At 57.1% G+C, this 12,414-nt stretch overlaps 2 protein-coding genes and 1 long non-coding RNA gene across 7 annotated transcripts in view; 1 reads left to right on the top strand and 2 right to left on the bottom strand.

Annotated features, from left to right (window-relative positions):
* LOC116437155 overlaps nucleotides 1-12,414 on the bottom strand; it is a 207,828-nt gene that overhangs the window by 106,982 nt on the left and 88,432 nt on the right. The window lies entirely within an intron of this gene.
* LOC116437190 lies at nucleotides 174-11,125 on the bottom strand. Its single transcript, XR_004237211.1, has 2 exons — nucleotides 10,534-11,125; nucleotides 174-341 (listed from the first exon to the last, which is right to left on the bottom strand). It is a non-coding gene; the product is annotated as an uncharacterized LOC116437190 (long non-coding RNA).
* On the top strand, nucleotides 3,071-8,487 carry LOC116437152 (serine/threonine-protein kinase pim-1-like). 5 transcript variants are annotated; one of them, XM_032094742.1, is made up of 8 exons: nucleotides 3,076-4,862; nucleotides 4,990-5,040; nucleotides 5,263-5,629; nucleotides 6,255-6,431; nucleotides 6,689-6,838; nucleotides 7,066-7,675; nucleotides 7,815-7,949; nucleotides 8,238-8,487. In XM_032094742.1, exons 1-5 carry the CDS (start codon nucleotides 4,293-4,295, stop codon nucleotides 6,793-6,795), a joined length of 1,272 nt encoding a protein of 423 aa, XP_031950633.1. In that variant the 5' UTR covers nucleotides 3,076-4,292; the 3' UTR covers nucleotides 6,796-6,838; nucleotides 7,066-7,675; nucleotides 7,815-7,949; nucleotides 8,238-8,487. The 5 variants fall into 5 exon arrangements, with proteins under 5 accessions (XP_031950634.1, XP_031950631.1, XP_031950633.1 ...); XM_032094740.1 differs by having other exon boundaries at nucleotides 3,074-4,862; nucleotides 7,028-7,949; XM_032094739.1 differs by having other exon boundaries at nucleotides 7,066-7,949.

Below are 12,414 nucleotides of genomic sequence, written 5' to 3'. Positions count from 1 at the left end.
TAACTTAATATTGGCAACAAAACCCAAAACCTTTAAAAAAAGGATGCTGAGGTCAGTGAGATGGATCCATGCCATCAGCACATTTGCAAAGTAAATAACTTAGTTCTCTTTTTAAAAGGATCAGTTACCTCTTAATCCAAAGCGACAGAAGATTTTTTGCTACACATTTGGTGTTTTTCTCTTTCCTATTTTTTCTGTTTTTTCTTTTTTATTTTTTTTTTTAAAGAGATAACACGTCTTGAAAAAGGATTGTACAGCAAAATGAGATACATTTCTGCTAACCAACGAAAACGTAGGCTCCTCCTGTGTTTACTTTTGTCTGGATACCCTGAAGAAAAACTCTAGCAGACACCAGCAGAAACTGGTTGCTTTGGACTAAAGTGGAGTTCAGCACTGGTGACATCCTGACTGGTGTCACAATGATCTCCTTGGTTCTGCGGCCCTGCTGTGTGACAATGGGCCTGTGCTTCCATGAAGTTCTGTACTGTCAACCATGATCTCCTTGCTTGCACAGTGTCATAACTGACCCTTGGTTCCATCAGGTGCCTGGCCTCCAACAGCTTCTAAGAGACCCTTATGGCCCCTCAAGGCCCCTCACAGCCCCTCATGACCCCTCAATGCCCCTCACAGCTCCCCATGGCCCCTCACGGCACCTCACAGTCCCTCACAGCCCCTCACAGTTCATGGCCCCTCATGACCCTTCACAGCCCCTAACAATCTCTCATGGCCCCCCACAGCACCTCATGGCCCCTCAAGGCCCCTCACGGCCCCTCACGACGCCTCATGACCCTTCACAGCCCCTAACAAACCCTCACGGCGCCTCACAGCCCTTCACAGCCCCTCATGGCCTCTCCCAGCCCAAGGCGTGGGACTCCTCCCGAAGGAGAGGAGATCGGGCTCTGCTTGTTCTCCTTTTCTTTTGGTCACTTCACAGTGATGAGTAAAGGAAGGCTGAAATGAAACCTATCTCCAGCACTTCCCTCTGGGAGAATTGCGGGGCTGAAGCTCTGTGCTGGCGCTGGCCCAAGTGGGAACATCACTGCAGCCCCCCACAGCCTTTGCTGTCCCCCATGTCCATTCCCTGTCCCTCAGACCTGCCCAGCTCTGCCAGCAGCAGGAGCCACAGTGCACTGGGCCCTGTACCGGCACAGCCGGGGCTCCCGGCCAAGAGCAGCAGCAGCACCAGCCCCTTCCCACCTGCTTGTGCCTCGGCTTCCCAAGAGCTTTTTCCCGGTGAATTTCTGGACTAGAGCAACAATCACCCACAAACAGACCTGATTCCTCAGAGCCCGGCTGTGCTGCCCCGATGCAACCTTCAGAGAAAAAAAGGATCGGGTTCCAGCTCTGTTCCCTGCAGCTGATCCTCAGGTGACAGCAGGAGGCTCTTCTTGTGTTTGCCTTGGGAATTACAGATCATGGCTGCTCTTCCCCCTCTTCTGGTACCCACTTGAATTTTATCTGAAAAACTGCACTTGCCTCTTTCGATCGGTGCTAGCCACAGTGCTTTTCTGATGGGGAATTCAGGTGTTTTGGTGCAGGCATCCTGATTTGCAGATCTTGAAATCTTCACAGGTCCATAAGCAAAAAGCCGAGGAGAATGAAAGCCATACAGGCCACATTCACAGTGCTCAAACACAGCCCTGTTGCTGGTGCTCTTGAAATAGAATCAGCTGACAGAGGCCAGCACAGAAATTGCCTCTGGAGTGTGGAATGAAACAAAAAAATCCACCGGGAGAAAGAGGAAGCAGAACTTCTGCACTGGCTTCATTGCTTCTTCCCAGCAGCAGGACACGCGGATGTCCAGAGGTACGTCCCGCTGCTGCTGAGCACAGCGAGAGCACAGCCTGCTGCCCAGTCCCAGCGGGAACCCGAGCCCAGCCCGGGGAGCTCCCGCAGCGTCGGCAGCTCAGCGGACGCGGTGCCAGGGCCGCAGCCCCGGGGACACGCCCGCCCATTGTGGGGCAGCGGCGCAGGCGCAATGTCCTGCGGCCCAAACTTGCTGCTGCTGCCACGCAAGGCCCATCCTTCTGCCCCTCCTCCTCTCCCAGCACGGCGCAAATTGCACCTCGCGGGATGCTTCCCCGGAGGCTGCTCAGGCGCCCCGCTCCTCTTTCCACCTGAGCGTCACTGCGGAGGAATCTTTGGCGCACTTCCGTAAGCCCGGGCCTCTCGCTTCGTGCTGAATCGGGCATGCAAATGGCCTTGTTAAGAAAGTCAAAAGCCAAGGGAACAGATTAGGAATTACTAGAAAAAACTACCCTTCTTCCAGGCAAGGCACACCAAGTCATTTCCCACATTTCTCCTTTGCAGATTCTTTCAGTCGTCTGCTCGGAGAGCTCCAGCTTCTTCTGGTGCTTCCCATGAACCCATTGTACTCTTGATTTGCGCACCAACGCACCAGATGTGCAAGCATCTACGCTGAACTCAGAAACCAACTGCCTCTGTCAGACCCTTTTCACATTCCAGGTCGCTTGCAAGATGTCCACTGAGAGCTTGGAAGGATTAGCCCACAGCTCTCCACTTCTGGCTGCAGGCTCCGGAGATTCTTTCTCTCCATTCAGCCAATGCTGAACAATTGCTGCTACCCCCTCCTCCTGTTTCCTTAGCCTAGAACAGTAACGACGGAAACCTTACCCACCGCACAACTCGCTAGTCCACCAGGAGGAGAAAGGACAAGTGTTCAAGCTCTCAAAACCTTGGCCCTGCTTTGCTGCAGGAGTCATGCTGCACACACAGTGTGGCAAGCCAAGAGAAGCTGCACGTGATGGCACATCTTGTGACAGGAGCTCGAGCAAGGTCTCCAGGAAAGGGTCTTGAAAAGAGCAAACATCACTGTGGACAGGATTCTTGCAAAAGCAAAACAGCTTCCCAGAAGTGACATGCAAACGGAAAGAAACAACCCAAGATGTTCCCGTATACTATTAATTGCTTCCCTTCTATGCTCCCCTTTTCTGTCTTGCACTAGTTCTACCCCACAGTTATTCCAAACTGATCTTACCTAGAAGACCTAGGACTTAGCAAGTTTGAGACACTCTACAGTACCCTTAGCTGCTACACACAGTTTGCCTTCTCCCTGTTTGGCTTTGAAAGCAATGCTGGAGACACCAGAAGCCTGCCAATGGAAGATTTTAGAGCCCAGCGCATTGCTCGGCTCTGGCTTCTAGAGACAGGGCAGGTGCTCCCATGGGACTGCACCCTCAGCAGTGACAATAGACAGCAGAAGCAACAAAGGTGATTCCCATGACACTGTCACAGGGCTCAAGACTCCGTGTCTTGGCTTCACATGGCAAAGCTCACTGTCTGTTTGGACAGACTCAGCATCCAAACTAGTCTGCTTTTCTACCTGTGTCAATGAACAGCAGGAGAAGGAAACCAGCCTGCAGTTTCTTTGCAGAGAGGCCCTTTGCTCCTGGCTGAAAGTGCTGGATTGGCAGGGAGGAGGCAGACAGCTGAGAGCTGAGCTGCTCTATTGGACTGGCATCAGAACTCGGCAAAAAGAGTGTTTCCATTCTTTTATTTGAATCCTCCTATCGGCAGTCTCCGATTTTCACCTGGAACCGGGTAAGAAAACAGCAACAGCCCTGGCGACGAGGGCACCGCGCCGGGCACGGCCCCGCCGCTCCCACTGCCCACGCCGAGCGGCCGGGGAGCAGCGCTGCGCCCCGCAGGGGCTGCACGTCTCCCTCCTCACGTCCTGCTCTGCCCTCCCACGGGGCTGGCTCTGCCTGGCGCTGGCAGGCGCCTCATTCTGCACTTTGCTCTGCTCCAGGCAAAAAGTGCGGACAGCGCTTCGCTTGCTCGTAAGCAAGAGACCGCGGCGCGCGGCGAGCGAGCAGCAGGGGCAAGTTGCAAGACTGCCGCAAGGAAGCGTTACAATCTGGTGAAGAAGGAGCTAAAGAAGACGGTGCGTTTGGCGCGGCTGCGGGAGGAAGAGATGCTCCGTGACTCCGCTTCGGCCCCGGAGCCGAGCGGCCCGTGCTGGCCCGGGGCGCGCGGGGCTCGGCCGCGGGGCGCGCGGGGGAAAAACGGACACCCGGGCAACAGACACACGGACACGCGGACAAACGCTCCCAGCGCTTCAGCGGCAGCGGCGGCAGCGGCAGCAGCGGCAGCAGCGGCAGCAGCGGCAGCAGCGGCAGCAGCAGAAGAGCAATACAAGAGCAGCGGTTCTCCAGACCCTCCGCGTTCCTTCTCCTGTTCCTCCTCTCCTTCTCCCAGTGTCCCGCATCCCCTGTCCCGCTCTCCCTTCAGTGCTCCACCCCCTCCGCCCCTTCCGCGGCCTCCCTCTCCCCATGCCAGGCCGGGCCATGCGCCCGGCCCGCCCCCGGCCCCGGGCGGGGCTGCGCCCTCCCCGCCCCCGGGCGTCCCGCCGCGGTCTCGCCTCCGCCCGGCTCTTGCCCTACTGGCGGTGGCGCTGCTGGGCGGGCATCAGTGCCTGCCTCTTGGGCAGCATTGCCAGCCTCTGGCCTCGGCTGGCCCGACTCCGGCCCCGGCCCCGGCCCCGGCCCCGGCGCCGGCCCCGGCTCCTCCCGGGACCCGCCGAGGACACAGACGGCGCGGCCGCTCCCGCCGCGTCCGCGGCCCCTTCCCCGGTCCGAGCTCTTCCGCTCGGCAGCGCGGCCCCCGCCCCCGAGCCGCCGGTGTCCCCTTCGAAAGAGGCAACATCTGGGGATACCCGGCCCGGGGCGGTTGAGGAGCAGCCGGGGGCCGTTTCTGGCCCCGGGCCGAGCGCTGACAGCCGCGTCTCGCCGGCAGGGAAGGCGCAGCAGGGCCTGACGGAGCGCTACCGGGTGGGTTCGCTGCTGGGGCGCGGCGGCTTCGGCAGCGTCTTCGCGGCGACGCGGCTCTCGGACGGCGCCCCGGTGAGTGGCGGGGCCGGCGGCGGGCGCAGGAGGAGGGGGGCGGAGGAGGAGGAGGGCGCAGGAGAAGGAGGATGGGGCTCGGCAGGGCGGGCGGCGAGCTCAGCCCGCTGCTCCCCTTGGCTTGCAGGTGGCCATCAAACGGGTGCCACGGAACCGCATCCGTCATTGGGGCGAGCTGGTGAGTGAGCGGGGGGAGGAGGGGGGTGGTGGGCAGCGGGAGAAGCCGGGGCGTGACGGGCGGGGATAAGCCGAGGCCCGGGAGGGTGGAAGGCGGCAGGACGCCTCGGGGGAGAGCGGGCGTGGGGGCAGCGGAGGGCGCAGAGCATCCCGGGCCGGGCGAGGGCTTCCCGAGCCCTGGCACGGCATCAGCCCCACTGACGGCATCGTGCTCCTCCCGCAGCCCGACGGCACCAGCGCACCACTCGAGGTCGTGCTGCTGGACAAGGTGTCCACCGGCTTCCCTGGTGTGGTGCAGCTCCTCGAGTGGCTCGAGCTCCCCAACAACGTGGTGCTGGTGATGGAGCGGCCGGAGCACTCTGAGGACCTGCTTCATTTCATTCGAGCGCAGGGCTTCCTGTCCGAGGAGGTGGCACGGGAGCTGTTCCGCCAGGTCCTGGAGGCCGTGCGGCACTGCACCAGCTGCGGGGTCCTTCACAGGGACCTAAAACCAGAGAACATCCTGGTTGACCTGGCCACCGGCCAGGCCAAATTGATTGATTTTGGCTGCGGCACCCACCTGCAAGACACAGCCTACACCCGCTTTGCAGGTGAGTCCCCGCCAGGGTAGGCTCCCGGTGCCGGCATCTCGCGGCCCAAGCTGGCTGTGGCAGCGGGGATTGTCCCTTTTGATGCCAGGACCGAGTGTTCAGCCCAGTTGCTTTGGAGGGCGGGTGGCCGGGGGCCATCTTCCAGCCCTGCTGGCAGCCATCGCCAGCCACTCTGCCCAGGACTGGCGCTGGGGCTGGGGCAGCCAGCGTGACAAAAACACACCTGTGGGTGGGGGTAGCAGAGAGGGGGGGGCCAGAAGCTGTGCACCTGCCGGTTTGGTGTGCAGGCGAGAAAGGGCTTGGACTGCTCAGCTCGCCTGGTTTGCCTTGGCTTCAGAATGTTTTTTGGGGCAATGCAGGCAGGGAGGGTTTTCCGCCCCTCGGCACTGAGCGGGTTTTCCCTTTGCGTGGAATGCTCGGGCCTTGCCAGGGCTTCCGCTGCCCTCTTGAGACACCGGTGGCTTCTTTTACAACCCCCAGTTTGTCCACAAGTCACAGGCGCTGGCGAGAGGGCAGCGGGTCACGCCGCGTGCCACTGGTGCGGCCCCCGCGTGCCCAGGGATGCTGGGGCGAGGCTCCAGGAGCAGGCAGCATCCTCCTGATGAACTGCCTCTCTATTCCGTAGGAACACCATCGTACAGCCCACTGGAATGGAACCGTTTTGGCTGGTACTACGGCGAGGCAGCGACCGTCTGGTCCCTGGGCATCGTGCTGCACCAGATGGTCTGCGGGCAGCACCCGTTCCCGAAGGGCCGGAACATCAGCTGGGGCCAGCTGTCGCTCCCACAACGGCTCTCTCAAGGTGGATGCTCATCTCTGCGGCACGGGGGGAATAGCAGTGCTGAGAGACAGCAGCGGGCTCATGAGCATCCCGCTCTGGCAGCTGCCGAGGAGGTGGCACATGCCCCGCTCTCCTGCTCTCCTCCAAAACAAAGAATGGATGGGAAAGTTCAGGCACAGCTCGGAGCCCCCATGGCACGGCCTGGGCATGGCAATAGTGGGGCAAAGCGGACAGGAGCCTTCTGCAACTGACCGGCGCTTTCTGGTTCCTCCCCGCAGACTGCAAGGAGCTGATCAGATGGTGTCTGTCCCTGCACTCCTTGGACAGGCCCTCATTAGAAGACCTGTCCTGTGATCCTTGGCTGCAGCATATTCATCATCCGTAGAAGAAGGGAGAGAGCCACAGGCACACTTTGATCCAGGGAGCCGGTAAGTTACAGCTCCACACATGCCTTGGCAAGAAGCAGCCAAGAAACGCAGGCTTTTTTGCCCTGCCTGTATCGCTGCGCAGGGGTCGTCAGATGGGAACACGCAGCCCTTGTGCTGGAGCTGAGCTGCTCTTCCCAGCCCTGGTGGCCGCCGTGCAAGCTGCTTTTGCTTGTCCTGCTTCACTGACAGCCGGGGCCCTGGGCGGGGCACTGACAGCCTGCTCTCAGCCGCAGGGAAGAAGGAGCCCCTGGAGAAGCTGTACCAGGTGGGGCTGCTGCGTCTGCAGACATGGAGGACGACTTCAAGGATGACAAGCTCTTCCTCGACCTGGCCACCGGCAAGCTGAAGATGATGGGCTTCGATTCTGGCACCTTCTTCAAAGCCAGGCTCCACAGCAAATTTACAGATGAGTCCACACCCAGGGGGATGCTCCCAGATTTGGGCATTGCACGGCCTGGCCGGGAAGCAAAGGTTCCCCCCTTTGCTGGGGCGGATGCAACTAATTCTTCAGCCGGCTGCCAAGCTGCTTTTCGGCAGGGCGGGCGGGATGGGCTGGGGTGCTTACGAAATGGGAGTCGGCCCCTGGCCCTGCCAACAGCTCCCACCACCCACTGTTCCCCGGGCTGGGGCTGGGGCTGGGGCAGCCAGCCCGACACAAACAAGCCCCCATGGCAGGAGCAGAGGTGGCACTCCAGGAGCTGTGCACGAGGTGCTTTGTTTTGCAGGAAAGGAAGGGCTTGGGCTGCTCCACTGCCCTTGTTTGCTTTGGGCTCGCCGTGCCTGTTGGGGGGCAGTGCAGGGGGGAAGGGAGACAGCGTGGGCTTCCCTCGCCCGTGGGTGGGTTTTTCCCCAGCATGTAGGGAAGGTTGGGCCTTCCTCAGGCCCCCGACAGAGAGAAGATTTTTTACCTTTTTCCTTGTTTCTCCTTTTTGTCTGTAATGCCTTTTCTTTAATTTGTTGTTTGTTTTTCTTCAAGGAAGCGTTGTAGGTGCTGTCCAGCCTGGATCGGGAAGTGCTTGGGAGCAGCTGCGGCGTGGATGGCACGTGGCCTTGGAGAAGGCCGAGGACATGGCTTGGGAGCAGCTTTTCTTCCGGCGGCGGGTGGCGTGCGGTGGGTCCCCGTCTTCTTGGCACGGGTGGGATAAGGGCTTTTGGGAGATGGCAGCGAGCACAGGAGCATCCCGCTCTGGGCAGCTGCTGAGGAGGTGGCTGTGCCACGGCTGGCTGCGGGCGGTGGCACGTGTCCTGCCATCCTGCTCTCCTGCCAAAGGCAGCAGGGACGGGCGGCTTCGGGCACCGCTCTGAGCACGGCCAGCACGGCCTGGGCACCGCGGGTGGCTGGGACAAGGGGGACAGCAGCCTTCAAGTGACGGGCGGTTTCTGCTTTCTCTCCTTGCAGCCGGGCTCTGTGGATGCTGAGGCTGCTCTGGGCTCCGCCAGGGCTCTGCTGCAGCTCAGCACCGGGCCGGAAGAAGCCAAAGAAGAACCGGTGTGAGCTGCAGCAGAGACGTGCCCGAGCATTTCGGCAACGCAGCTCAAGCCTGCCAGAGTGCACGCCTCCAGGGGAAAACATGACAACCCCCCCGCCCCAAATAAACTTGTTCAATAACTTGTGAAATGAAATCAATCTGGGATGACCCCAAATGACATTTCTCCGCTTGCTCAAGCTTTAGCTCAGCCCTTCTCTGAACAGTTCTCTGCCCCACCTGCCTTTTACTTCACAAGTGCTCCCTCCCTCTTTTCCCCCAGTGAGTTGCCAGCTCAGGGCAGTCTCTGTCACACTGTAGCCTTCCTTGATGCCCCTGACCACGAGGAGGAGCGAGCCCCAGGTTTAGGGACTCATCCTTTCACTGGCAGAAGAACAGCAATATCTCAGAGGTCCGGTGAGATTTGAGTGTCATTCAAGAGCTGCCCTCCAGGCCTCAGCTCTCCTCCCTGTTAGCTTCCCACTGCCACTTTTCCTCGTCCTTCCAGCAGGATGAGCTCTGGGAATGCCCTTGACCCTCCCCACTCCTGCCAGCCCAGCCACCCAGCTCAGTTTGGCTTAAGCTGAAGCTTCTTTGTCTCCTCTGGCACGCCACTGCAGTTCCCTCTGCGGGGAGCAGCAGCCCCAGAGCACAGCAGGCAACAGCGCAGGCCGCAGCTGCACCAGCTCCCCTCCACGCGTGGCTGGGCTCTTGGGGGCAACTAAATGCTCCCTGTTTGCAGCTGTCACTGGAGGATGGCCCCAGGGCAGAGCCCAGCCGGGCTCCCAGTGCATCCCCCGGAGCTTGGGGCAGACAGTGGTCCCAGAGCTGAGCTTAATGGTGCGCAGCCGGCGCTGTTGCTCGCAGTCAGTGTTTGCAAGTGTTGCCTTCTCACCTCCTGCAACTTGTGGGGAAAACGAGCTGTGCGGCCGGGCCAGCACTGCCCCTCTGGGCAGTGACAAGGCTGAAGGTCTTTGCTGTTGCAGAGGAGCCGGCATTGAGCCTTAGCAGGGCCTGGCAGGTGCGGAGCCGGATCTCGCCTGCTGCCCGGGGCTCGCTGCCCGCCAACCGCCCCCACCCGCCGCGCTCCGTTCTACAGGGATAGAAGGCTCTGTCTGCACAAGGGTTCCCATAATGTCTTTGTACCCGTGGCTGCGGAACGAACACGGAGAGTGAAAGTGTCAGTCACGTTGCTTGCACATTCCTTCCTTTAGACACAAGACGCATCTATGCGCACCCCCGTGTACAGATCTCTTAAAAGGATAGGCAGGGATAGGGATTTCCCACATAGCCCTTCTTTGGCGTAACTCACCTCGTAAGCTGGCATGCGGGGCATTTTTGTCCCAGCTCTGTGTGAGTAGGTGTCCAAGAGGTGAAGTGAGCAGCATTTAGAAGCAGTTTCAAGATTTCTAGGCAGGAAGTGGAGCTGACAAGCATCTGTGTAACTCACCGTATTCATCGGGAGGGGCTGCTGGTTCTTTAGGAATATGGCACAATGGAGACACGAGACCGGGAAAAATCCCAGCGCTCTGTGGATTTGTGCAAAAGGGGGAAGCCGCAGAAACACTTTGTGTCTGCTTGTGCGGACACAAGGTCCAAGGAGCTGGGGTGGCAAAGGGTGGCCTGGGCTGGTGGCAGGTTAAGTCCTGTTTCATGTCATCATAGAGTGGCACAGGACAAAGCTAAAAGCACCCACAGCCACACTGATGAAGTCTTTCTGATGCTGCACATGCTATAGGAAAAGCTGCTGTCACACAATCCATTGGTATTTCTAACTTTTCTTTGCAATACTTTAGGTCCAAGTCTCAAACTGCAATATTTTTACACTCAAGACACGGTCATGCACAATCCATATTTCAATTTCCTATTGCTTCAACCACAATTTAAAATAACTTAATATTGGCAACAAAACCCAAAACCTTTAAAAAAAGGATGCTGAGGTCAGTGAGATGGATCCATGCCATCAGCACATTTGCAAAGTAAGTAACTTAGTTCTCTTTTTAAAAGGATCAGCTACCTCTTAATCCAAAGCGACAGAAGATTTTTTGCTACACATTTGGTGTTTTTCTCTTTCCTATTTTTTCTGTTTTTTCTTTTTTTATTTTTTTTTTAAAGAGATAACACGTCTTGAAAAAGGATTGTACAGCAAAATGAGATACATTTCTGCTAACCAACGAAAACGTAGGCTCCTCCTGTGTTTACTTTTGTCTGGATACCCTGAAGAAAAACTCTAGCAGACACCAGCAGAGGTGTAAACTGGTTGCTTTGGACTAAAGTGGAGTTCAGCACTGGTGACATCCTGACCCAGTCAAGAGTTGCAGAATTCTTTTGCAGATCTCGAACCATGTGCTTGCGGGCACAGCACTTGCAGTGCTGATGCACCAGTGCACGAGAATAACTGTTATTCCCCCACCGAATCTGGGCTCTGCCCAAGAAGGAGGTGCTGCAGTCCTTTGCTCCTCGTTCCCATGTGCAGCAGCTCCCTTCCTGCTGGCTGAGCTGCTCAGGCAGAGCCCGGCAGCTCCTGACACTGAAGGGCTGAGGCCTTTCCCCTGCTGCTGTGCTACAGACGGATTTAGCAGCATTGCTTAACGTGGGGATACACAGCAGGACCAAAAGCAGTTGCCTTTGTAGACCTTAAGCTCAAAGGTGAAAAATCTCAAGAGACGAGGATGGAAGAGACTCGCAGGCTGCCTGTTTGCTGTGCTGCCCCACTTGTGAGCGGCCCAGCTTTGCGTGAGGCAGAGTGAGAACAAGGGGCAGCTCCCTCCCAGCCCCGCAGCCAAGGGGCCCCTCCAGTCCCGGGGCTTGGGGCACCATCAGAACCTTCCAAGCAAAGGTTCTCTTTGAACTTGCTCGTTAATGAAATGCGCATGGTCATTAGCACTCTGATAGATGTATCCACCCATTAGTGAAACATGGATTGACCTTTCTGGATTTGGAAGCTGGACAAGGCCATGAAATCTGACATCTGGCCTTCTTTGGGGCTGTATGGTCAAAGTCAACTCCCTTGCTTCCTCCTTCAGCCCTGGCCAGGCTTTGGGAGAAACCAAACAGGAGAATGAAACCAGATATTCCCACACTAGAAGTGCTGTCGGTTTGTTAGTCCAACACTATCAAAGCTGAGCCCTCTCACAGCGAGGTTGGAAGCCTCACCTGTGGGTGGAGGCACCTGCAGGAACTCCCAGTGTCCGCGAGTGGCTCCCCAGTCCTGGGCTGTGACAGCTTCCCTCAGCTGATGTGTGCATGTGGGTGATGGTAAAGTCTGAGGGTAACTGCTGCTGTCTCTTTCTTAATCACTACGGGCAATCTTTGGCAGTGATGATTGGGTGCATTGCTGAGCTTCTCCTTTTGTGATTCTTTGCTGCTTTGAACTACAGTAAATGACGCTGATTCCTTGAGTTGGTGTCTGTGTCTTTGGTGCTGACCCTGCCCACTGGTAAAACAAATTTGGTATAGTCTGGCCGGATCACAACAAAATGCTGCTTTTTAAATGAAAGTGTAAGGAATCAGTGCCATCCAAAATTCCCGGATGGGAAGACCTTCCCTAGGGTTTGCTGGCTGTGGCATGGGCTGCGGTTGGAGCACTGTGCGAGCAATGAGGACGTCAATTGAAAGAAGCTGAAGCACTGGATGAATTAAAATGCATCCAAAAATTGCATATGGAAAAAGGAAAAGAACTTGTGGCTTTGGGAAGATGAGGGTGAATTTTGTTAACAGCATCTCGGAAACAGCACCAACAGAAGGAACGATTGTTGTTGAAACGCTCCCACATGGAGCAACAGAAGAGGTTTTTGATCTTGAGCTTGGATTTGTTTGAGCAAAGGAAATAATAATAATAACAACAAGAATACTAATAACAAGAATTATCTACATGTATATAATATAATAAAAATTGTATGTTTATGTTTTCACATGTATATAATGACATTGTGAAATAACCATTTTGTTAGCTTTGGCTGCTCAGGGATATAAGACTAAATACTCTACAGAAAACGATTGGCCAGGACCCCAACATCGTTGGGAAACTGTGTGAGGTTGTATACAACAGATGAAGGAGGAAGGGATGAAACTGGCTGTTTTTATAGGGTTTGCTGACGCCAGGACGTG

The sequence above is a fragment of the Corvus moneduloides genome, chromosome 33 (genome assembly GCF_009650955.1).
Source record: "Corvus moneduloides isolate bCorMon1 chromosome 33, bCorMon1.pri, whole genome shotgun sequence".
Taxonomy (NCBI): domain Eukaryota; kingdom Metazoa; phylum Chordata; class Aves; order Passeriformes; family Corvidae; genus Corvus; species Corvus moneduloides.
The sequence above is the reverse complement of the archived record's forward strand: the minus strand, read 5'-3'. Positions and strand labels throughout refer to the sequence as shown.

Bases quoted from the DNA above. Each gene is read 5' to 3' on its own strand.
- LOC116437152 (XM_032094740.1), top strand. From the start codon at position 4,293: ATGCCAGGCCGGGCCATGCGCCCGGCCCGCCCCCGGCCCCGGGCGGGG. The intron at 4,863-4,989 runs GTGAGTGGCGGG...CTTGGCTTGCAG, and splicing joins GGCTCTCGGACGGCGCCCCG to GTGGCCATCAAACGGGTGCC. The intron at 6,432-6,688 runs GTGGATGCTCAT...TCCTCCCCGCAG, and splicing joins CCCACAACGGCTCTCTCAAG to ACTGCAAGGAGCTGATCAGA.